The sequence below is a fragment of the Rana temporaria genome, chromosome 3 (assembly GCF_905171775.1).
Source record: "Rana temporaria chromosome 3, aRanTem1.1, whole genome shotgun sequence".
NCBI lineage: Eukaryota > Metazoa > Chordata > Amphibia > Anura > Ranidae > Rana > Rana temporaria.
In genome coordinates, this window is record NC_053491.1 from 90,826,574 (window position 1) to 90,853,549 (window position 26,976).

At 43.6% G+C, this 26,976-nt stretch overlaps 1 protein-coding gene across 1 annotated transcript in view; it reads left to right on the plus strand.

The window, feature by feature from the left end:
- Positions 1 to 26,976, plus strand: part of LMAN1L (lectin, mannose binding 1 like) — a 100,094-nt gene that overhangs the window by 15,472 nt on the left and 57,646 nt on the right. The window contains exons 5-8 of the mRNA XM_040342959.1: positions 2,427 to 2,526; positions 7,924 to 8,047; positions 10,759 to 10,814; positions 19,937 to 20,054. Of these exons, the coding sequence (XP_040198893.1) occupies positions 2,427 to 2,526; positions 7,924 to 8,047; positions 10,759 to 10,814; positions 19,937 to 20,054 (398 nt within the window). The remainder of the gene's footprint in view (positions 1 to 2,426; positions 2,527 to 7,923; positions 8,048 to 10,758; positions 10,815 to 19,936; positions 20,055 to 26,976) is intronic.

Genomic DNA, 26,976 nt, shown 5'->3' on the forward strand with positions numbered 1-26,976 from the left:
TGTACTATGCCCAGCTGCACCAGATCTGTGTGCACCAGTTTTGGTAAATCTCCTTATTTGTGTACAATTTTTAGTATTTCATCTTTTAGGCTCGGTTCACACTGCCACAACTTGCAGTGCAACTTTGGCAGGCGACTTCGACACAACTTTGGTGCGACTTTAAAGCAACTTCAAGGAATGCCTGTGTAATCTTCCTATAATGTGGGGTTTAAATCACATTAATTAAGATAAGGATCCAGCTTGGTGGTGACTTTCATTATAGTCTATGGGCACAAGTTGGATAGAAGTCACCTTGAAGTAGTACAGGAACTTTTTCTAAAGTCGGTGCGACTTTAGTAGTGCTTAAGGCAGCTCTCATTGACTAAAATGTGACTTCATGTGTCACGTGACTTGGGGTCTCGCAAATTGGAACCCAATTTGTGGCAGAGTGAACCGAACCTTACTGTGTCCATATTAAAGGTGAACGTCACATAACCTGGATGAAATGCATATAGGTAGCTATTTTTCCTGCCCAAAGCAACCTCCTGATTGGCTGCCAAGGAGTGATACTCAAACGCTTGACCACACTGCTGCCACCTGCCGTCTGGGGGGTGATAGGAGTCCCCGGACAAAAGGATAGCACACAGCACAGCCAAGCTAGAACAGAAACCCTAAATTTAAACAAACTAGTTCAGAGCCAACTATTTCTCTGAACCTTCCCCTAAATTTAACATAGCACCGGCTCCGAAAATAGCCAGGCGCTACATATTTAATGATGTATTAATGAAAAAGCTGCAATAATTTGTACCTTATATATCAATCTAGAGTTCCGTTTTAAATTTGCCTGTCTTACATAACTAAGACTAACAAACTATTACTAACTAATACTTACTAATAGAACAAATTTCTGGCAGGGGTGAAAGCTACAAAGTAGTTTATAACTGGGATTAATCTCATGTGATATGATAAGTCAAGCTACAGCCAAGGGATAGTGGGGAAGGGTTAGAACCTATGTTTGGTTTTGACTGCTGTGACCCCCAGGAAGAGATCTGTCCTCACTTTTTGCCGCAAGACAACCGACATATTCAGAAGATGCCTCAAAAACATGCGAAAAAATGCAAAACACACCGGGAAAACGCATCAACCGCAACCCGCATAGGTGTGAACCAGGCCTAAGTGAAGGTGCTGCTAGCATATTGTAATGTCAGACCCTGGCTGTCTAACAGGTCTGATCCAAAGTATAACAGTAGTTGATTACAGTGGAAAATTGATAGAAGCATCATTAGTCCATTCCAATCAGGACCCATGACTGCAAGCATATTACACCCATCAGTCCATAAGCCCATGGTCAGGCAGCATCCTGAAAGCTAGCACAAAATAATGCATGTTTTTTGTTTTACCCACTTGCCGACCAGCCTCTGTCATTGTACTGCGGCAGGTCAGCTCATTCCCATGAATCACCGTCCTTGTACGTGGGCTTGGGAATGCTATGTTGTGGGCGCGCGCCCACTGACCAGCGGGGGAGCCAATTGGCGGGTGGGGCGGACTCTGTCCGCCGGGCCACCCGCGATCATTCCTGTAAACATGGCAGGTCTCCGTTCTGACAGAAAGATGCATCTGTATGTTTTCCCAGTCAGCCCATACCCCCTACAGTTAGAACACATCTGCAGGGAACACATTTAACCCTTTGATCGCCCCTGATATTAACCCCTTCCCTGCCATTATTAGTACAATAACGGTGCATATTTTTAGCACTGATTACTGTAATGTCACTGGTTCACAAAAAAGTGTAAAAAATGTCAGTTAGGTGTCCAATCTGTCCGCCACATAGTAGCAGTCCCACTAAAAATCGCAGATCACCGACATTACTAGCAAACAAAAATAATAATAAAAATTCCATAAATTCCCTATTTTTTAGATGCGATAACTTTCGCACAAACCAATCAATATACGCTGCTTGCGATATTTTTTTTTTTTTTTTAATATGTTAAATATATATTGGCCTAAACTGAGGAAGATTTATTTTTTTTATGTTTTTTAGGGGGGATATTTATTATAGCAAAAAGTAAAAAATATTGCTTTTTAAAAAAAAAAAATGTATGCCCTTTTGTTTGTAGTGCAAAAAATAAAAACCGCAGAGGTGATCAAATACCACCAAAAGAAAGCTTTATTTGTGGAAAAAGGACATAACTTTTATTTGGGAATAGCGTCGCACAACCGCGCAATTGTCAGTTAAAGCATCGCAGTGCCATATCTCAAAAAATGGCCTGGTCATTAAGGGGGGTAAATCCTTCTGGGGCTGAAGTGGTTAAGCGAGTATTTGTGTCCAGTTTTAACTGTCAATACCTTCGCTAAATTTACATATTCCCAATGTCTGCAATTTCTGGATTGAGTGTTCATTGTTACAATTTACTGTTTATGTGCATTTGTTTGTTTTTCCACAACAGTGATGGCTCGAGTCAAGCTTTAGCAACTTGCGTTGAACAATTTCGAAACTCAATACGCCCATTTAAAATAAAGATAACCTACTACAAAAAAACATTGCAGGTAGGAGACCCAAGTAACATACCGATAACAAAAACAGTGGGGAAAAATTATTCGATACCCTAGAGATTTTGTAAGTTTGCCCACTTACAACGAAATGAAGGGTCTATCATTTTTATCATAGTTGTATTTTAAATGATGGAGACAGAATATCAACCAAAAATCCAGAAAAAACACATGATATAAATGTTATAAATTGAGTTGCAGTTCAGTGAGTAAAATAAGTACCGTATTTATCGGCGTATACCGCGCACTTTTTTGCCCTGAAAATCAGGGCAAAATCGTGGGTGCGCGATATACTCAGATACCCGCTTTCCCGCGCCCAGTTTGAACACTGCGCCGGCAAATACCGAGCGCAGTACACGTGTATAGTGGGGCAGGCTCGGCTCCTCTCGCGCTCACGTCCTGGACGTACAGGATGTCCAGGACGTGAGCGCGAGAGTAGCCGAGCCTGCCCGACTATACACGAGTGTACTGCGCTCAGTAAATGCCCGCGCAGTGTTCAAACTCGGCACGGGGATCGAGCGGGGAGGACACCGCAGAAGGACGCCGGGCCCGACAAAGAGGACACCCGAAGCAGCAGACGGACGCCGGACCCGACGAGGCCGCCGATGGACGCCGCGCAAGACACCAAAATTGTAAGTACTAAAATGTTTTTTTTTGCAGGAATGCGGGTCCACTTTAGGGAGCGCAAAACATTACTAAGTAAAACATTACTTAGTACTTGGTGGAGAAACCCATTGTTGGCAAGCACAGAGGCAAGACATTTCTTGTAGTTAGTGACCAGGTTTGCACACATCTCAGGAGGGATTTAAGGATCTTCTCTAAACCCTTTAGGTTTCTTGGCTGTCTCTTGGCAACTTGAAGTTTTGGCTCCCTCCATAAATTTTCTATAGGATTAGGGTCTGGAGACTGCCCGTGGTTGGAGGAATAAAAATGCTGACCCCAAGAACACCATCCCTACAGTCGAGCACGGAGGTGGGAACATTATGCTTTGGGGCTGTTTCTCTGCTAAAGATACAGGCCGAATCTGCCGCATTGAGGAGCCAATGGACGGTGCCATATATTATAAAATATTGGATGAGAACCTTTTTCTCTCAGCCAGAACACCTGAAGATAGGTGGTGAATGGGTCTTTTAGCATGACAATGACCCAAAACATACCGCCAAGGCAACAAAGGAGTGGCTCAAGAAAAATCACATTAAGGTCATGGAGTGGCCTAGCCAGTCTCCAGACCTTAATCCTATAGAAAATGTATGGAGGGAGCTGAAACTTCGAGTTGCCAAGTGACAGCCAAGAAACCTTAAGGATTTAAAAGAAGATCTGTAAAGAAGAGTGGACCAAAATCCCTCCTGAGATGTGTGCAAACCTGGTCACCAACTACAGGAAACGTCTTACCTCTGTGCTTGCCAACAAGGGTTTCTCCACTAAGTACTTGCCATGTTTTGCTTGGGGATCAAATAATTATTTTACTCGCTGAACTGCAACTTAACCACTTAAGACCCGGGCCTTTATGCAGGTAAAGGACCTGGGCAGTTTTTGCGATTCGGCACTGCGTCGCTTTAACTGACAATTGCGCGGTCGTGCGATGTGGCTTCTAAACAAAATTGGCGGCCTTTTTTTCCAACAAATTGAGCTTTCTTTTGGTGGTATTTGATCACCTCTGCGGTTTTTATTTTTTGCGCTATAAACAAAAATAGAGCGACAATTTTGAAAAAAAATTTTTTTGCTATAATAAATATCCCCAAAAAAGATATACATTTTTTTTTCTCAGTTTAGGCCGATACATATTCTTCTACATATTTTTGGTAAAAATCACAATAAGCGTTTATCGATTGGTTTGCGCAAAATTTATAGCGTTTACAAAATAGGAGATAGTTTTATTGCATTTTTATTAATATATTTTTTTTTTTACTACTAATGGCGGCGATCAGCGATTTTTTTTTTCGTGACCGCGACATTATGGCGAACACATCGGACAATTTTGACACATTTTAGGGACCATTGTCATTTTCACAGCAAAAAATGCATTGTTTACTGTGAAAATGACAATTGCAGTTTGGGAGTTAACCACTAGGGGGTGCTGAAGGGGTCAAGTGTGACCTCATATGTGTTTCTAACTGTAGGGGGGCGGGGCTGGACGTGTGACGTCATTGATCGTGTTTCCCTATATCAGGGAACACACGATCAATGACACTGCCACAACGAAGAACAGGGAAGGTGTGTTTACACACACCTCTCCCCGTTCTTCAGCTCCGGAGGACCGATCGCGGGACACCGGTGGCGATCGGGCAGGGTCACGGAGCTTTGGGTCGCGTGCACGCGCCGGTGGAGCGCGACCCCACGGCTGGGCTTAAAGGGCCACGTACGGGTACGTGGATGTGCCCAGCCGTGCCATTCTGCCGACGTATATCGGCGTGAAGGGGTCCTTAAGTGGTTAATTTATAGCATTTGTTTTGTGTGTTTTTCTGGATTGTTAGTCGATTAGTCTCTATCATTTAAAATACACCTATGATAATAATTCTAGACCCTTAATTTCTTTATGTAGGCAAATTTACAAAATCTGCAGGGGATTAAATAATTTCCCCCACTGTAAAAGCTATTCTACTTGTACAGTGCGTTGTGTAATATATATATATATATATATATATATATATATATATGTGTGTGTGTGTGTGTGTGTGTGTGTGTGTGTGTGTGTGTGTATATATATATATATATATATATATATATATATATATATATATATATATATATATATATATATATATATATATATAATCTCAAAAGTGTATAAGGATGATAAGAGCACTGTTTGCATAGACTGGTCAAGTATATTTATTTGTTTTTAGCTTTTTTTTTGTGTCCCATTGAGGAGATTTCCCTTCACTTTGTGTACCTCAGACACAATAAAATAAAAGAAAATTTCTCCACAACGAGGGTCAATTTCCTCTTGGTGATTCTATTGAGAGATTTCCAAGAATCGCTTTTACATTTTGGATTTGCTATGATATCCTGTTCGGGAAACAATGGTCTCTGGGATAAATAGAGGCAGTGATCCTTCCCAGATGGGACACAGACAGCAGTAAAAACACAACAGGAGTTTTACCACTTGAAAAAAATGTCTAACGCCGCGTACACACGTTCGGAATTTCCGATGGAAAAAGTCAGATGTGAGCTTTTCATCAGATATTCCGACTGTGTGTATGCCCCATCAGACTTTTTCTGTCTGAATTTCCGACGGACTTAGAGAGCAGGTTCTCTATTTTTCCATCGGAAAAGATTTCTATCGTAGAATCCGTTCGTCTGTATGCAATTCCGACGCACTAAAAACCATGCATGCTCAAAAGCATTAAACTTCATTTTTCTTGGCTCGTCGGAGTGTTGTTGTACATCACCGCGTTCTTGACAGTTGGAATTTGGTGTGACCGTGTGTACGCAAGCCAAGCTTGAGCCGAGTTTCGTCAGAAAAACCATCCGATTTTTTTTTTCCAACCGAAAATCCGTTCGTGTGTACGCAACATTATTTTTTGTTCTGTCCCCTAGGAGACACCTTCCTTCGTGTTGTGGTCAGGCAGGATGCCCCCAGCCATTGTCTGACAATACAGCAGGTATGAAGACGGCTCCAAGCACTTGCCTGGACAAGCAGTGGCAAGAATAATGCAAAGGGGGTGGGTGGTGGGTCAGCCTTCCTAGCCCTCTGTGTTTCTCTTGCCGGTGCTTGGCCTTAGGGAGAGCGGAGCATACTGTCCAACCACATAGCTATCCTTCCAAAGCATGTAGGCAGATGGGACAAAAGCACTACAAAATGAACAAATAAAAACAAAATGATTCTAAGAAAAAATAAAAAGTATGGGCTTTACATACACTTTAATTATAAAGTCATGCCGATGCTAAAATTAGAAATAAACCATGCATGTATTTTAGATGTCATAGCTGACAGTTTGAAACTAAGTGATCATTGCTTTCTATGGTATAAAAAAATATATTCTCATGTGATATTCTAATTAATGCCTTTGATTTATATTTAAAATGCTTCCAGGGGCTTTTATTAATTTATAAGACTTGGATTTTCTCATACAGCAGTGAGGCAAATGTTGTTTTTCCAGTCTGTTTAGCAATATAAGAACAAATAAGTCAGATTTGATGAAAAGGTATTTAAAACTGAATTCCAGAAAACTAAAAATCATCCCTAGTAGTGGGACTGCACCTTCACTGCAAGGGTTATCCACTCGTTTAGTAGGAGACATGAAAAAAAAAAACACATTTACTTACCAGTTCCTCCTCTCCTCCAGGAAATAATGCCCCTTTCTGCTCTGTCCATCAATATGCTCTTGTCCAGTGCAGGGTTATGGACTCTGCATTGGTCTAGATGACATTAGAGGAACTTGGACCCATCAAAGCATGTGGAGGGAGGAGGCTGTGGGGACTGGTCTGGTAGCACACGGAAGATGAGGACGTTTTCTGAATTTAAAAGCTTCGCTTCTGCTAATTCTAAAAAATATCAGACATTAAAATGATTTTTCTTCTTTTTTTATTTTTCAAATACTTTATTTCTACCGCCAAGGGCGAATCAAAGTTTTCATAGCAATCATACATAAACAATAACATAACAGATATGATCACTGATCATTAAACACAAGATAATAATCACATTCTTCATAGCATCCTCCATACACCCCTGAGGAGGCCACCATGCTGATATTACAGCGAGCAGGGGGACCACCCCCATTCACTGTATCTGGATTCACCCTATACATTTTCCATTTTCTAAGAAATTATTTTTCAACCACATGGTAGTAAAGATGATCTGTTTAGGTACACAAGATTGCCACCTAGTGACAAATTAGTAAAATGCAAAATCTTTATCTGTAGCTGCTGAGTGATACATCTGACTGCACTGTATCAATTCTAAAAGATATGAAATGCTCACCTGTAGAACTGATCATAGCTACAATGCAGCTCCTCTATGAAAACAGATTTTAAAATGATTTAAAAGCATTTAAAATGTAGAAAATATAATGAGAAATTCAATTGCATGAAAGGAAACAAAATTATGTTTGTCTATAACATTGGACTGAACTAGATGGGAATAGTAGCAGACCTTCACTACAGAATTAGACTTTGCTTTAAAGTGGTTCTAAAGCCGAAACATTTTTTACCTGATTGCATTACTTGCATTTAGGTAAATGGGAGTGCTTGAAAATGTGCGACGTGAGTGTTTTACGAACATTTTGTTGCTTTATATTGACTAAACAAAAATGCCCAAAGCGGTAAAATGCTTGTAGTACACTTCTAAAAATGCTCAAAAACAAAAAAAAAATGCTTGAAAGTCGCTCTGCTCAGGTGTGAATGCAGCCTAGGTGAATATGATATGAGTTACATTGCATCTGTTTTCAGGTCTCTGTGTACACTGGGATGTCTCCAAAAAACAGCGCATATAAGGTTTGTGCAGTCGTTCCCAACATGGTGCTCCCATCCACTGGATATTTTGGAGTCTCTGCCGCTACATCAGCACTCGCTGGTATGTTTCATTTCTGAGAACTAAAAATATTTTAATTAAAAAATTTGGGTTACTGTGTATAATGATTTACATAATTGCATACAAATTATATGGTCAACACCAGTGTTAATTTTGACAGAAAATGTCGATTTAGTTTTAGTCTTGGGACTAAAATGGCATTTCAGTTTTAGTCGTATTTTAGTCATCTCAATTGTTTTAGTCGTATTTTAGTCGACTAAAATAGTATTCATTTAGTCGACTAAAACGTTTTAGTCAACTAAATTAACACTGGTACACACACACGCACATATTGTACATCAACAAAAGGGATTCTGACAATTTGTAAACTTCAGACCATTTGCAGAACTTCAGATGTGCTTTAAAGCAGTGGTGCTCAACCTCAATCCTAAAGTACCCCCAACGGGCCATGTTTTCAAGTTTGTCTTTACTTTGCTCAGCTACTTTTAATTTAATATCAATGACATGATATTGATAAGCGCTATTTTATCTAAGGCCCCTTTCACACTGGGGCATTTTTCGAGCGTTATTCGAGCGACGCCTCATCTGCAATCCCAATGTGCTGGTAAAGCACAGCTAAGATCCTAACGTTTTAGGGCGTTTTTGCAGTGCCTCAGTGTGAAAGGGTGAGGCATTTTTACAGCGCTTTCAATTTATTTCAATGGAGAGGGGTGTTATTGGAGCGGTTTTTTTTCAGCGCCCAAAAGCTGCTCCAAAGATGCTGCTTGCAGGACTTTTCTCAACGCCCCGCCAGTGCAACGCCTCAGTGTGAAAGAGTAAGGCGTATTTACAGCGCTTTCAATTCATTTCAATGGAGAGGGGCGTTTTTGGAGCGTTTTTTTCAGCGCCCAAAAGCTGCTCCAAAGATGCTGTGTGAAAGGGTCCATTGAGATGCATGGAGAGCGTTTTATGAGCGTTTCAATAGCGCTATTTTTAACGCTAAAACGCTGTAAAAATGCGTGAAAGGGGTCGGAATGGCACGTTGGGAGTACTTGAGGACTGAGGTTGAAAACCACTGCTGTATAGGACATGCCTAGAACCTAATTAGACCCCTCCTTTGTTCAGGATGATTTAAGAAATCCCTGCACACATTATTCAACTTAGTGTAAAATATACTGCATGCCATATACCCATATTTTTAACAGCAATATAATACAGAGCCCAGATCATGTTTGTCTGTCATGTATTTCAGTGCCTTGGGGCAACTTGGAGCGGTTGTAAACCATGGATGTTTTTAAATTCAGAATACATACTTGAATACATTTTTTTTTTCCTTTACACCAAAGATAGTGTGACTTTAACCGATTGCCGACCAGCCGCCATCGTTATATGTTGTAGCTGTATGGGGGCAGGCGCAATAGCGCACGCACGCTGTGGGAGTGTGCACGCTGGGTCGGGCAAACTCGACGTCAACGACCCGTGATCGCGGTATACAAAAGCAGAATAGGAAACTGCCTTTGTAAACAAGGCAGATCCCCATTCTGACAGGAGACATGACAAGGATCTACTGTTCCCAGTGGTCGGGAACAGTGATCTCTGTCAGGTCCCTGATAGCCCACCCCCCCCCCCTACAGTTTATCCACTTGTTAACTGTTAACCCCTTCCCGTGTAATTTTTACATTGAGCCATGCATTTTTATAGCACTGATCAATGTAATAATGTTACTAGTTCCCAAAAAGTGTAATTTAGGGTCAGATTTGTCCACCGCAATGTCGCAGTCCTGCTATAAATTGCAAATTGCCACCATTACCAGTAAAAAAAATAAGTTCCTAAATCTATTCCATAGTTTGTAGATGCAATAAGTTTCGGGCAAACCAATCAATATTTGCCTATTGCGATTTTTTTTTTTTTTATACCAAAAATATGTAGAAGAATATATATCGACCTAAACTGATGAATACATTTATTTTATTTTTTTTATAAATGTTTTTGGGATATGTATTATAGCAAAAAGTAAAGTTTTTTTTATTTATTTTTTCAAAATTTTTGCTCTTTGTTTATAGCGAAAAAATAGAAAACCACAGAGTTGATCAAATACCACCAAAAGAAAGCTCTATTTGTAGGAAAAAATGACATAAATTTTGTTTGGGTCCAGCATCGCATGACCACGCAATTGTCAGTTAAAGCAAAGCAGTGCTGTATTACAAAAAATGGCCTGGTCATTAAGGGAGGAAATCATTCCGGGGCTGAAGTTGTTAATGATCCTTACAGAGAGCACAAAAAACTGTTTAAGCTTTGATGGCAGTAGCTGCTCCCTGACTCGCACAAGTTCACAGGTCGTGAAACTAAGTACCTACCCTGAAACTAGTATATACCACACAATATTTTTTCAACCAATATTTACAGTTTAAAGGGGCAGTCCACCAATTAAAAAAATAAAAAGAATTTGAAGATTGAGATCATTACAATTTCGCTTGCAGACTCTAGATCTGATGCAGACGTATGATTGAATTCCTGGGTCTGCAAAATTTAAGTATGCAATGGTGGCCGGAAACAGCCAAAACTCTCAAGTGGGCAGGAACTATGGCACAAAGAATGGCATTGATGGAGCATCCAGCACATAAGCCTATCAGGCTCCATCAATAATTAAAATATTACTTTTATGTGGACTCTTCACTGTTGTGTCTGTGAACACATCCTTGAAATTTTAGTACGATTTATACATTGATCTTTTAAATCTGAAATTGTTTATAACGGATTCTTCTTTTTCATAGATGACCATGATATCATGTCCTTCATGACGTATAGTCTAAGTACCTCGTGGGAAGAGGTAAATAGTACTATATAATGTGTATTTAAATGGTGTTAAATAAAAAATGTTGACTTGCCTTATTTTGGAGTAAAATACAGGCTCCTTTAAATCTTGACCATGGGTTATATGCTGCCACATCCAACACTGGCAAACAAAGTTAGGACAGCCAATATAACCCCTTGCACACTCAGGAATTACATTTTTTTTGGCAAGCAATCAGGGGAAAATACCAGGGCAGAGGGCATCCTGTACTGTACACCAGGAAAAGCATTTTATAGGCAAGTTAAAAAAAACTTTTTTCTTAATCGTACAGTACAGGATGCTAAGTACAGTTTGAGCTGATGGGATCAAAACAAGGGAACCAGGTTCCCATCTCCGAGCAGCTTGATGCTCCTTGCGGCCAAATCTGGCATCAGCAGACATCTGGCATACATCCCTGTGGGGAGACGCTGTGTGGGCATCTCCCCGCAGGGATGTTGTCCCAAGGGAGGGGGTGAGCACGCTGACTAAGCCCCAGCCAGAACGGCTCGGATTATGGGGGCAAGCTTACTGAGGAGGAACAGGAAGTGAAAAATTCAGATAAAGAACAAAAACATTTAGAAGGGAAATCGAAGAAAAAGGTAAGTAAACCAACAATGCACCAGCTTAAAGGAACCTATTTAGAAAATAAAAAACAAACCTTTACAACCCCCTTTAACAGGGAAAGAAGGATTCCTATCCTTCAAGGTGTAAGCCTGAGGCCTCGTACACACGACAGAGTTTCTCGGCAGAATTCACCGAGAAACTCGGTCAAAACCTGGATTCTGCCGAGAAACTCTGTCGTCTGTACAGTTTTGGCTCGATGGAGCCGCCGAGGAACTCGACGAGAAAATAGAGAACATGTTCTCTATTTTCTCGTTGTCCGCGTTGTTCTATGGGAGAAGGCGGCCCGCCGAGCTCCTCGGCGGCTTCATCCCAAAACTCGACGAGGAACTCGACGTGCCAAGCACGTCGAGTTCCTCTGTCGTGTGTACGGGGCCTTAGATTTAACCTGCCTTATCCATCTAGAGATGGTGGGACAAGATGCAGGACAGCCCTTACAAGAGCCTGCAGGCAGGACAAACACAGACTCCAAGGTTCGGATGGATGCACTTACCAAGTGATAACCTCACACTACGCAAACTACATATAAGATATAATTATGTACAGGGATCTTTTTAGAGTACTTTGGAGCAAGACAAAGAGAAGAAAGGGTGATGTCCCACCAGTGGCGGCCCGTCCATAGGGACGCACGCGCGCCGCCCCCCCTCCCACAGTCACAAAAAAATAAAAAAAAATTAAAAAAAATAAATAAAAACGGGCCCTTTAAGAACTTTTATTCGGCTAAAATGTCATTTTGACATTTTAGCTGCAGTTCTGGCGGCCGTCTATAGAGGGCGCTGCAGCGCCACCCCCCTCTCGCAAATAACACACATTCGTGCATAAATGCACAAATGTATGTTATTGTTGGTTGCCAGCGCTGCCTGGTCTATTCAGATAACCGGATTCGGGACGCCGGTTACCCGAATAGCGGCAGCTGGTTGGCTGAGGGGAACTGCCTATCAAAGCCAGCGGCTCTGATAGGCTTTTCTCCGGCTCTCAGCTGTCTATACTCTGAGCGCAGGCAATCTGCGCTCATTGTATAAGACAAACGGCCGTTTCAGCCAATCAGGTTCCCGGATTCTGGTTATCAGGAACCTGATTGGCTGAAGCTTCACCACAGCGGCAGAAGACATCGAGGGAGCACATGGAATCCTCAGGTAAGTGCTTTTTACAGGGAAAGGGGCACAGTGACATCATGGGGCACAGTGGTGACAAAGGGCACAGAGGTGACAATTGGCACAGTGGCATCATGGGGCACAGTGGTGACAAAGGGCACAGAGGTGACAATTGGCACAGTGGCATCATGGGGCACAGTGGTGAGTGACAATGGGCACAGTGGCATCATGGGGCACAGTGGTGACAATGGGCACAGTGGCATCATGGGGCACAGTGGTGACAATGGGCACAGTGGCATCATGGGGCACAGTGGTGACAATGGGCACAGTGGCATCATGGGGCACAGTGGTGACAATTAAAGGGCACAGTGGTGACAATTGGCACAGTGGCAACAGTTGAGGGGCACAGTGGCTGCGTTTGATGGCATGGCACAGTGGTGACAATTGATGGCACAGTGACTGCGTTTGATGGTATGGCACAGTGGTGACAATTGATGGCACAGTGGCTGCGTTTGATGGCATGGCACAGTGGTGACAATTGATGGCACAGTGGCTGCGTTTGATGGCATGGCACAGTGGTGACAATTGATGGCACAGTGGCTGCGTTTGATGGCATGGCACAGTGGTGACAATTGATGGCACAGTTGCTGTTTGATGGCATGGCACAGTGGTGACAATTGATGGCACAGTTGCTGTTTGATGGCATGGCACAGTGGTGACAATTGATGGCACAGTTGCTGTGTTTGATGGCATGGCACAGTGGTGACAATTGATGGCACAGTGGCTGCGTTTGATGGCATGGCACAGTGGTGACAATTGATGGCACAGTGGCTGCGTTTGATGGCATGGCACAGTGGTGACAATTGATGGCACAGTTGCTGTGTTTGATGGCATGGCACAGTGGTGACAATTGATGGCACAGTGGCTGCATTTGGTGGCATGGCACAGTGGCTGCGTTTGATGGCACAGTGGCTGCATGTGATGGGCACAGTGAGGCTGCAATTTTTTTTTTTTCGTTTGCGCCCCCCCAAAAATTTTGAGCACCAGCCGCCACTGTGTCCCACTTAAGGTGGAAGGAAGGAGACTTGGAGCCTCAAAACCACCTTGTCTTTATGAGGAACAATGAATGGTTCCTTAAGGTATAATGCTGCCAGGTCTGAGATACACCTTGCTGACATTTATAGCCACAAGAAAAACTTCCTTATGGGTAAGGTCGGCCAGTGGAATATCATAAATACGTTCACAGGGAGACTGCTGTAAAGTCGAAAGTCGAAAGAACCAAATTAAGATCCCAGGGCAAGACAGGTGTACAAACAGGGGGAACGATGTAAGCCACCCCCTGAACAAAGTTCTTTACTAGGGAATCAGTGGCCAGCGGTCTCTGAAAGAGAATGGACAATGCAGAGACTTGACTCTTTGAGGTGCCGAAGGTCAAATGTTGCTTCAGCCCAGACTGGAGACCCAGAGTGTCATCTAGGGTGAAACCTTCTTGCTTTCAAGAAGTGATAGTCCTGCAATGATAGTCCTTGTGAGAGGTTCATTTCTTAGCTTTAGGCATGTAGGAATAATGGAGCCAAGGAGACCCTGATCTCTTAGGACTTGGGTTTTGAACAGTCAAGCTGTCAAAGTTGACATCTTTTAAGAAAAATGGTAGACCAGTCCTTGAGACAGCAGGTCTGATTAGTTTAGTGCCCACAAATTGTCTCCTAAGAGTTGATGTCCAGTTTCCAAGTTTTTCTGGGTTGATTTGGTGCCACCAAGATCACCAAAATGCCCTCCATCTTCATCCTGTGAGACAGTTGAGGAAGAATCTGTAGTGGACTAAGGTGTCTATCAGCCAGTACTAATCCTACAAGGTCACCAGTGCACCCACAGCAAAGTTTTTTGAATCCTTATACCTGGCTACAAACTTGTCCCCCATGTTGTTGAAGATGGATACCAATGGAGATCTGTAAAATCTGCCTCCTCTGGAGATGTTGGACAGAACACTTTGGGGTGAAAATACCCCTACATCTAGATACTGACAACTGACTAAGTCAGCATCAAGGACCATGTCCCTTGGACCATTTCCTTCCCTTAAAAAGTCCCTTGTTGCAATGATGCAACCACAGACCAGGCCGATTGCATCCAGAACTGTTGGACCTACAAGAAGGTGTTGAGATCGCTCAAGTCTAGGAGGTGCGGAATCCCCCGATTGGGCTTCGAAACAGGTTAGCATATAAGCCATGAAACTGTTCCTCAGAGGGATTTTCTGAGGAAGAAAATGGCTGGATCCACAACAGGCACCTTCCACTTTTTTTGGTAGTCTTGTTCTACTGGATACTGCTGTGCAAACCACTTCCTCATCTTCCTCTGCCTCCACACCCTCACTGAGAAACAACTGCTCTGATGGACTCACACTGACTTATCAGGGAATGCTGACTTGCGGCACTTGCATTTTGCACTTCCTCTGATCATTATGAGAGCAGAGACTTTCTGCATCAGATCTGCCATAAAGATTAAAAATGTTAAAATAGAGGCATGTGGAGACTGAGGTCCTGAGACCCAAGTACACAGTGTTTTGATGATAAACTTCACCCTCTCCATTGTGTGATGGCCGGTCCCCTCATCCCATCTCCTTTCTGTCTGATGTCTGTAATGAGGGTTAGGGTATCCCTTATGGGGTTCTCACAGCCTCAAACGGTGCAGAGACTGTTGGGTGAAACAGAAGGGGTGCAACCTTTCAGTGTTCTTAACTGAGGCTGCTGGAAAATTTGATGAGGGCTGATGCGGATACCTGATTCACAAACTGGTGCACAATGGAGAATCAGGAAAGAAGAAAATTGCGCTAATCGAATAAAAATTAAGTGAATAAGTGGGAAGGCTGCAATAGCGTGAACTAACACAAAACAATAGAAAAAAGAAAGAAAAAATTGCGCCAACCAGTAATATAATAGTATAAACAGTGAAGTCCTTTGTGTTTTCTATAAGTGAAACATAGAAAAAATGTGCACCATATGAGTGCATAAAACATGAAAAAATTATTTAAAGGTTAAAAATTTCAGTATCAAAGTCCATAGACGATAAATCCAACCCGGACAGCACCCAGTGTGAAGATGATTGACAGTTGTGACCCGCCACCATATGGACTGAGGCTTACCAATAGGTAATTTAATAACAGCGTTATTCAAATTACTGCAGGATACTTCCAGAGTGCGGGATAACAGCCAGGAATACACCAGGTCACGGCCCCTTTAAGAGATCCACGACGGGATGCAGCAGGATACACTAACGGTATTCGTCCTCATAGCATGTCACAGCCCAGTCAGTGTAAACATAAAAGGAAGGAGACCGCACATAGGGTAGTATGCACTAACAGGTTTTAATTAAAAAGGTTAAAACTACTTACAGGCGAAGGTAAATAGGAAGCAAGTAAACATTTGCCGGCCGGCATCTAACAGGAGCCCTTCCTGTACGCGGTGACGTCACTGCACTCCGCAGTGACGTCACCGCGTACAGGAAGGGCTCCTGTTAGATGCCGGCCGGCAAATGTTTACTTGCTTCCTATTTACCTTCGCCTGTAAGTAGTTTTAACCTTTTTAATTAAAACCTGTTAGTGCATACTACCCTATGTGCGGTCTCCTTCCTTTTATGTTTACACTGACTGGGCTGTGACATGCTATGAGGACGAATACCGTTAGTGTATCCTGCTGCATCCCGTCGTGGATCTCTTAAAGGGGCCGTGACCTGGTGTATTCCTGGCTGTTATCCCGCACTCTGGAAGTATCCTGCAGTAATTTGAATAACGCTGTTATTAAATTACCTATTGGTAAGTCTCAGTCCATATGGTGGCGGGTCACAACTGTCAATCATCTTCACACTGGGTGCTGTCCGGGTTGGATTTATCGTCTATGGACTTTGATACTGAAATTTTTAACCTTTAAATAATTTTTTCATGTTTTATGCACTCATATGGTGCACATTTTTTCTATGTTTCACTTATAGAAAACACAAAGGACTTCACTGTTTATACTATTATATTACTGGTTGGCGCAATTTTTTCTTTCTTTTTTCTGGTGCACAATGGAAGCTGGAGATTTTAGTGTGCCTGTCTTCAGTTTTTCAGAGCAATGTCAGACACCTAGAGCCAGGGTGAGAACAGTCTACCTCCAACAGAGGGTGGAATTATGCACACAGAATTGCCCATTGCTAAAATGTGTCTCAGAATTAACAAGTTGTGCACATTATACTTATGGCTGCAACGGAACATTTTGCAGTAATCAAGCCCAACAATACTCAGTGTTGGGTCCATCCACAATGCCATCCCAATAGATGACAAAAAGAGCGACACTTAGTTGTCTTAATAGTCTATAATCATTTATTGTCGTTTACAATGTGGAAACTGGAAGATAAAAAAAAATCCAAGGCATGTCAGGGGCCAACAATTCCTTTTCATCAGGGCTCAAATGAAAATGACAATGCTTCCCATATAACTAAACACTCCTGGGTTGTGAAAGACGTGTGCCAGATATAATCCTGCACAATTATCTCTAACACATGTATATCATGACTGATATAGAATGCTCCCCAGGAGCCTTTAGATTACAGTCCTATAGGAAGCATTGGCTACCTTTTTTATCTTCCTGTAGCAAAAAATTATTATGGATGCTTAAGACAACCATCTGGTGCTTTTTTTTTTTTTTTTTTGTCAATAAATGTGTAGATCTGCTTTGTGAGCTCACTGGAGATGCACTGTAGGCAGAGCAGTATATCTCTGTGTATGCCTATACTGTACTTCTGTAGCTACAGTGAGGGGGAAAAAAAGTATTTGAATTCCCTGCTGATTTTGGTGGCAGAACGCTTGTTGGCAATCACAGAGGTCAGACGTTTCTTGTAGTTGGCCAACAGGTTTGCACACATCTCAGAAGGGATGTTGTCCCACTCCTCTTTGCAGATCCTCTCCAAGTTTCGAGGCTGACGTGTGGCAACTCCAACCTTCAGCTCCCTCCATGTGTTTTCTATGGGATTATGGTCTGGAGACTGGCTAGGCCACTCCAGGACCATAATGTGCTGCTTCTTGTTGCATTGGCCGTGTGTTTTTGGTCATTGTCATGCTGGAATACCCATCCATGACCCATTTTCTATACCCTGGCTGAGGAAAGGAGATTCTCACCCAAGATTTGACAGTACATGACCCCGTCCAACGTCCCTTTGATGCAGTGAAGTTGTCTTGTCCCCTTAGCAGAAAAACAAACTAAAGGGGACGTACCTGTACACCCATTTGCCTGTCCGTGCCATTCTGCCGACGTATATCGGCGTGCGCCGGTCGGCAAATGGTTAAGAGAGTGCTACTAGACTCAGCTTGTTATCTGTATAGAAGACACCTGGGAGCCAGTAATCTTGCTGACTGATAGGCGATCAAATACTTATTTCACTCATTAAAATGCAATTTATAACTTTTTTGAAATGCATTTTTCTGGATATTTTTGTTGTTGTTCTGTCTCTCACTGTTAAAATAAACCTACCATTAAAATTATAGACTGATCATTTTTGTCAGTGGGCAAACATACAAAATCAGCAGGGGATCAAATACTTTTCCCCCCTCACTGTATGTATATATTAAAGCTAGTCATAGAGAGATCAACAGAGACTGGTCAGATTTCAGATTTCGATCAGTGTGTAGCTAGCTGTCCCTGCTCGACAAGTTGACTGTGATTGACTTCTGTGGATTTGACATGCTGGAAAACTTTTGTTGATAAGCGGCTGCAGCTGTCGGCTTTTGTTGACAGAGGCATGTACACCTGTAAGGATTCCTTTGTCCTGATGGGGGAGGAGATTGCTCTACTTGGGTGGGTGGTGAATCTTTTAGATTTTTTTGTGTTCAGCCCACTGACTGAACGTAAAAATAACTGTCTATGGGCTCTTTTTTTTTTTTAAATCTGAAAAGTTTTTATTATGAAAAAAGCAAAGCAAAACAAAAGAAGAGATATGTACACAGCAATTAAGTGACCCAAAAGAAAAAGTGCCACACAGGATACATTGTCAGTTGTACAAAAACAAAAAGCAATACATAATCTCAATAACAGTACTGAAACAAGTACCATGTACAACTGCCACTCCGCCCCTTGTTACATCTGTCAGGAGCGGAATAGAGATACAAAACAAAGAAACAGTAACCAACAAACAAAAAAAAAGACTAGCACAGCCTGATGACACAGATAAATCATTTCTCAAGCCACCTGTCCCAGTTTTAAGAGACAGTCACATCCTAACGGTCCACCCAACCAAGTCATTATCCCTGTAACAACCTATTCAGGACTAGTTGTGGAGGCGCTACCTCTGGGGATTCCAACCAACACTGCCATTTTTATCAAAGTTTCGTGATGCTTTCCTATGGGAGTATGTGTTCTTTTCCCTTATAAGAATCCTATTAACCTCCTGGATCCACTGCCGGCTTATCGGAACCCGGGTAGACAGCCAATATCTCGCTATAATCTTTCTTGCCAGATAAAGCAGTCTAAGCAGAGCAGTGTAAACAGGAGGCAAGTACAAGTCCTCATCTAGACCCCCAAGCAAGCACACCAGCGGACTCACAGGCAACTGAACCTGATAAGTAGAATTAATGATCATGATCACTGCATTCCAATACCTCACAAGCTTGGGGCATCTCCACAGCATATGGATAAGGTCTCCCGGGTGAACCTGACATTTGGGACATATGGGTGTGTCACGCCTACCCCAGTGATGTAATTGTACCGGAGTCCTATATACTCTGTGTAGAATGAACAAATGCGACAGTCTCTCAGCTGCCGATACTGAGACCAATGGACCTGCACGCAGTACTTGCTCCCATTGTTCTCCGTCTATGGGCCCAATATCCCTCTCCCATTTCTCTCTGCAGGGCAGAACATCAGGTGCTTGTATAGGTGCCAGTAATTGTAGGTAGGATCTGGAAATGAAGCCCTTTTTTTCCCGTTTCATCAAAAACTGAGCCCAGAAAGTTAGAGTTTTCTAGGCGCAGAGATGAGCAGTTCCCCTGGGATCTAACTGCATGCGCCAACCTAAGATATTGATAGTGGGACTCACCCAACAGAGGGAATTCCTCTTTCAGCCTTTCAAAAGATTTTAGGACTGCCCCGTCAAGGATTTGACTCAAATATTTAATGCCCGCTGCCTCCCACCGAGAGCAATCCTGTAGTTTAACTGTCTATGGGCTCTTTAATAATAAATATACGGTAAGTATTTTGTACAAAGACATTTGTTTACACCAGAGCCGCTTTACTCCCCATACAAATGCAAGTACAAGCATGGATGTATCCATGTCTATCTTCTTATTCAGGTATCATACCATAGTTAGATATTATAAATTGCTGCTTTCTCTTTTATATTTGCTTAAAAAATCAATTTTTTTTCTTTTTATCCTAGTCTCCAGGATCGCAGATCCCAGCTGAAGAAAGGGAAAGGTTTGAGAAAGAGTTTGAAGAGTTTCAGAAAGAGCTAGAAAAGAATAAGGACGAATTCCATAAGAGTCATCCTATACCAGGTTCATACTTTCCCTTGCAGGTGTAATCTAGACCATATAGACCAGGAATGCCCAACCAGTGGCCCGGGGGCCACATGTGGCCCGCAGAGCCCTCTGATGTGGCCCGCGACCTTCTCCTCTGGGATGGCTGGTTGGCAAGCCGATCCGTCATCCCAGAGCATCAGTGTTGTGAATGAAGCCGGCAGAAGAGAAAGCAAGCGGCTGTGGAGCAGAGCCGCATAATACAATGCTTTCTGTATAGCAATGGCTCCTGTCACAGGCGGAGTGATACCAAATATGGGCATATCTGTTCTGCAGTGGTTACTAGGCTGCTTTCAAACTGATCCGCAGAGCACCGCCTACCTCCAATCCGATTCGCTAAATAAAAAACAGAAGGGGATCCATCACCCTCCGCTTGGGTGGATCGGATTGAAGGGCCCATAGAGTAGGCTGTGTCCATGTCTGCTCTCCATATAAAGTGGACACAGACCTGTCATCCGCCCGCTCCACTCATTGTGGCCCGTGACCAGTTACAAGTCTCTTAAGTGGCCCTCGCTCTTCAAAAGGTTGGGCATCCCTGATATAGACCATTACTAGTATAAAAAATAATTCCAGTATATATCCTATAATTTGTAGATGCTATAATCTTTGCGCAAACCAATCAATTTACGCTTATTGGATTTTTTTTATCAAAAATATGTAGCAGAATACATATTGGCCTAAATTTATAAACACAATCGATTTTTTTTTGAAAAAAAAACTTTATTGGATATGTTTTATAGCAGAAAGTATTTTTTTTGTAATTTTTTTCAAAATTGTTGGTCTTTTTTTTTTTTTTTTTTTATAGCGCAAAAAAAAAACAGTGGTGATAAAATACCACCAAAAGAAAGCTTTGTTTGTGAAAAAAAATGACATAAATTTATTTGGGTACAGTGTTGCATGACCGTGCATTTGTCAGCTAAAGTAACGCAGTGCCAAAAAGCAAAAAATGGCCTAGTTGTGAAGGGGGGTAAATCTTCCGGAGGTCAAGTGGTTATAGGAAGGTACAGTCCAACCACTGTACTTTGAGATGCAGCTTACAGTAAAGTTTCTGGCCCTGTATAAAGTGCCGCTGCACATCGTGTGTATCCAACATTTAAAAAAAATTATATTTGTGAATACATTGGACAAACTCTGCCAGTGTTTTCACACAAAAAATTGTTAGGTGAAACATATCGGAGAAAAAGGATCCAGGTAGGTGTTGTCAAAACTGTCTGGAAGTGTAAGTACAGTAAAACCTTGGATTGAGAGTAACTTGGTCTGAGAGTGTTTTGCAAGACATGGTAATTTTTTTTTCTGTAAATTTTGATTTGATATACAAGTAACGTCATGTCACAACTGAGTATAAAAGATAAGAGAGGCGCCTATAAGTGTAGTAATATGGTTACATTTAATGGAGGTACAACATTTAGAAACTCACATGGTTGATGATTAAAAGAGGCACATCTAAGTATGCAGGCATCCGGGGTAAAGCTGTCCCAATAGAATAGGGATCTCCAAACTTTCTAAACAAAGGGCCAGTTAACTGTCCTTCAGACTATAGGAGGGCTGGACTAGGGCCATTGGGAGTAGAAAATGTCCAGTGGGAGTATACAATACCATATCTTTGGTGTCAATGGGAGGACTAGTGCTCCATTGTTGGTGCCAATCAGGGCTGCTGTTAGGAATCATGGGGCCCCGTACAGCCTACCTGATGGGCCCCCCCTCGCACACACACCTGACGGTATTCTATACAATATTTTCACAACAAATACATGAAAATCATTATTAATGGACACAAATGCCACCCCAATTCCCCCTCCTAGTACAAATCTCCCCTGCCTGCACAATTTCCCCAATCCCATCTATTAGCCCTGAATTTCCTCATCGGCTCCTGGTACACAATCACCCGCATCTCCCCTCCCAGCACAAATCTTCTTTCTTCAATCCCTCTCCTAGTACACATTCCCACAAATCCCTGATGTTTTGGAACTACATTTCCCATGATGCTCAACTACACTGCAGAGTGCATGAGCATCATGGGAAATGTAGTTCCAAAACATCTGGGGTGCCAAGGTTCGCCATCACTGTCCTAGCACAACCCCCTCTCGGGGAAAGGGGAAGGAGCTCAGCGGCGGAGGGTATTGTTCTCCACCAACCCTACTGCTGTCTGGGCCCCTCTGTGTGCCGGGGCCCCCTACAGGAGGGCTGGTGGTCCCCCCTATCAGCAGCCCTGGTGCCAATAGAAGGAATTGTACCCTGTTGATAGTGTCAGTTGGATGAATAGTGCCCCATTGGTGGTTTCAGCAACAAAAATGATTCCCTATTATTGGTGTCAGTGGATGGAATAGTGCCCCAAGGGCAAGCAAGGGGCCACAGATTGGAGACCCCTGATATATAGACCATTCTCCTCACCGTTATTATCCCTTCCACACTGCGCAAGGACGGTCTATGTGGGCAGCTTTACCCAAGATGCCTGTATACTTGAATGTGCCTGTTATAATCGTCAACCATGTGAGTTGAGGAGCCTCTCCTTTTTTTATACTCTGTAGCTCCTGCTGGATTTTGCTTCTAATCGCCTTGTAGAGCCTGCCATATATGGATGGATGTTTTATGGTTACACAACCTTCACATTGCTATAATCTTTTTATATGGATTATAAACTGAAGGATTTATGAATAAATGGTTGTGGAACGAATCGGTTTTCATTATTTCTTATGGGGAAATTTGCTTTGATATACAAGTGCTTTGGATTACAAGCATGTTTCCAGAACAAATTATGCTCGCAATCCAGGGTTTTACTGTATTTGAAAATGTTGGATAAGCGTGGTGTGCGGTTGCACTTTTTTTTGACAATACATTCGGGGAGCACATAGACTCCCTACAATTTCTTTATCGTACATCACGGGACACAGAGCGGCATTCATTACTATATGGGTTATATGGAGTACCTTCAGGTGTAGACACTGGCAATCTCAAACAGGAAATGCCCCTCCCTATATAACCCCCTCCCATAGGAGGAGTACCTCAGTTTTTTTCCGCCAGTGTCTTAGGTGTTAGTCATGGTTTAGCTTGCCTCCACATCCTTGGGATTAGGTGAGCTAACCGGTTCTGTCCAAAAAAGCCTCAGCGCTAAAGTGGTCAGTAACCGGACCCCAAACCCTTGGGGTATAGCCCATAATGCTTTTCTTTTTAGAGAGCTGGACCCTGGGCCCAGAACTTAGAAACCTTTGGGTGCCTAATGTTTCTGTTGCCAGAGTGCTATATGGGCCCAGGACAGTGGATCCTTCATAGGAACCCAGGGCCTGAAGGTCTAGACATCCCCACCGAGATGGGGGAAGATTGGGCCTCTTGCTTGGCAAAGTCCTGCGGCATGGAGCAGGTAAGTGAGGGGAAAACTTGCGGAACTTGGTTCTTAGCAGGTTTTTTCTGGGGGGTCACAGGGGACATGCCTAAAGTTATGCACTGCATCTGGCAAACTAGTCACATATCATAAAGATAGGATGGCTCTATATGTATTATTCCCCATAAGATGTGACCTCCCTTGTAGTGTTGGAAAAGCATTGAGTGGGGCCTGTGTTATATAAAAATATATGTGTGTGTCAGAGAGCTGTGCTTACCTGCAAGCCTCCAGGCGATGCTCCATTCAGTCTTCCTCCTCACGGCCTGCAAAGCAGGCAAAACGCTGACCTCCTCATGGCTGCAGTTTGCTGGAGCAGAGAGGTCCCTTCCTCCCAACCCCACCCCCCCCCTGTCGGGAGGGGCATTTCCTGTTTGAGATTGCTGGGGGGGAAGGGCGGGTCAGTGGCTTAAGGAAGGGGCGGCCCTTCCTTGTTTGTTCCATATAGCTCATTCAATACTTTGGAACTGAGGAGGAAAGACCAGAACGGCAAGCACGGGGCGCCGAGGACACACAGTGGCCAGAAAGAATATTGCAGTCTTCAGAAAGACTGTTTTCAAGCCTAGGAATAGGCTGTTTCTTTTCCATCTCATAGTTTTTCTTGCAATACTACTCAGGGGGACAGAATGTTTTTTCTTTCCTAGATTTGAAAAAAAAAAAAAAAAAAAAAGATTTTTTTTTGAAAAAAAAAAAAAAAAAAAAGAGAAGTGTCATCTAGGGGAGAGGAAGCATTTTTTATCCCCCAAACAGGTGTTTGGGCATTTAACTATTTATAAGTCCCAGGTACCAATAAGTAGCAGGTGTACCTCGGTATTGTACCATGGCATCAAAAAACAAGGGTACAAGAGGTGGGGATTCCCCCAGAGAGTCTGAGGTCTCGGACAATGCTATGCCGCTGCTTTCCCCACAGGGAGCCTTGGGGCCATCGGGATCTGGGGCTGGAGCTGACGCGGGTCAGTCCAACCCTAAGATGGTCACGGAGGAGGTATTACTCACCTCTTTAAAAGAGATGCAGAAAAGCATGGGTAAAATGATAGCCGCAGCTATGCGGGGCAGTAAGCGGAATAGATCTCCGTCGCCCGAGCGCGGACCCTCAGAAGAGGAGGTCCTTTCCTCAGGGGAATTGGACGACCTCTTGGACAAGGACCAAGTAGGTTCAGGGATCGAAGATCCGGATACAGAGGAGTCTGGGGCAGTCTCCCTGAGGGAGAGCTGGTGGATTCAAGGATTGTCGGACTTGGTCCATAGGGCATTCAACTTGCCAGTACCAGATCTCCAGGTATCGACGGTTTCAGCTTTGGGTTCACTGAGGGCGCCTCAAAGCAATGCTGTGTTTCCGATCCATCCTCTATTAGAGGGAGTTTTGTTCCAAGATTGGAACAAGCCAGATAAGATCTTCTTACCACCTAAGAAGTTCTCTGTCCTATATCCTATGGAAGAAAAATTTTCCAAAAGATGGGCTACTCCTGCAGTGGACGCAGCCATCTCATGTGTTAACAAATCGTTAACATGCCCTGTAGAAAACATACAGGTGTTCAAGGATCCAGTTGATAAGCGCTTGGAAGCACTACTTAAGAACTCCTTCACTACTGCAGGGGCAGTAGTACAGCCAGCTGTGGCTGCGATTGGGGTCGCTCAAGCATTATCGGATCAATTTAAGCAGATGCTTAAACTTATTCCTGCCCAGCAGGCAGAAGAATTTTCGGATGTCCCTAAGGCCATATGTTTTACGGTAGACGCAATCAAGGATTCTATCCAGCAAGCGTCACGTTTATCGTTATCCCTTATCCATATGAGAAGACTCTTATGGTTAAAAAGCTGGGAGGCTGAGCCCCCATGCAAGAAGCTCCTGGTAGGGTTCCCCTTCCATGGAGGACGACTCTTCGGAGAAGACCTAGATAAATACATTCAGACCATTTCAAACGGCAAGAGTACTCTCTTGCCAACTAAGAAGAAGGTTCAGGGGCCTGCGTTTAAACGACAGTATTCCCCTGGGCAGGGGCCCTCTAATGCCAAGCAGTATCGACGGCCTCCTGCAAAAGCAAACTTCGGCTTCAACAGCAAATCACAAGGACAGGCTGTTAGAGGCAAAAGGCAGTGGTTTCGCAAACCAGCAAAACCAGCCCCCAAGCCAACCTTATGAAGGGGCGCCCCCACCCACGAAGGTGGGGGGAAGGCTGCGACTCTTTTCAGAGATTTGGGAAGCCAGCATTCCCGACGAGTGGGTACGGTCTTCCGTGGCCACAGGCTACAAATTAGATTTCCTAAGGTTTCCTCCTCCTCATTTCCAGGAGTCGAGGATTCCAAACGATCCGCCTCGGATTCCGGCCAGCCTGGAACAGGGGCTGGGTTTCTACTCCAACCTATTCATCATCCCCAATGGAGATGTCAGGCCAATTTTGGACCTAAAGATGGTAAATGCATATCTAAAGATCCGCTCATTTCGGATGGAATCCGTGCGGTCAGCAGCTGCCACACTCCAGAAGGACGACTTCATGGCGTCCATAGACATAAAGGATGCCTACCTTCATGTTCCAATTTATCAGCCACATCAAAGATATCTACGCTTCATGGTGGCTTCGCGTCACTTCCAATTCGTGGCGCTTCCCTTCGGGTTGGCTACGGCCCCCCGGGTGTTCACGAAGGTCCTAGCTCCGATCCTAGCCAAGCTAAGGATCCAAGGGGTCACGATCCTAGCATACCTGGACGACCTCCTAGTCATAGACCACTCGTCTCCCGGCTTGGAGCGAGCAGTGGCCCTCACGGTCCAATACCTCGAGAGGTTCGGCTGGGTCCTAAATCGAGAAAAGTCAGCTTTCCAGCCCACAAGGCAGTTGGAATATCTCGGCATGAGATTAGACACAGAACAACAAGGAGTGTTCCTACCTCTGAGGAAGGTAAAAGCCATCAAGGAATTAATCCTACTGGTTCTAAGCAAGAAAGAACCGACTATTCGCCTATGTATGAGGTTACTAGGCAAGATGGTGGCCACATTCGAGGCGGTACCATACGCCCAGAGCCACACTCGCATCCTACAGGCAGCCATCCTGTCAGCATGGAGCAGAAGGCCACAGGCCTTGGATATCCCGTTGCCGCTCTCATCAAGAGTCCGACAAAGTCTGTGTTGGTGGTTAGACCCTCAGAATCTACTGAAAGGGAAGTCTTTCAGCCCAGTGGCTTGGAAGATAGTGACCACAGACGCCAGCCTGACGGGCTGGGGAGCAATTTTGGATGGTTGCACTCGCCAAGGTACTTGGGCAAAGCCAGAGAAGCAGTTGCCCATCAACATCTTGGAGCTCAGAGCTGCTCGACTAGCCCTCAGGGCTTGGACGTCAAAATTGCAGGGGTTCCCGGTGAGAATTCAATCAGACAATGCCACGGCCGTGGCATACATAAATCACCAAGGGGGAACCAGGAGTCAAGCCGCTCAGAGAGAGGTGAGCTTGATTCTCCTATGGGCAGAGGCTCATGTGCCCTGCATATCGGCAATATTCATTCCAGGAGTGGACAACTTTCAGGCGGACT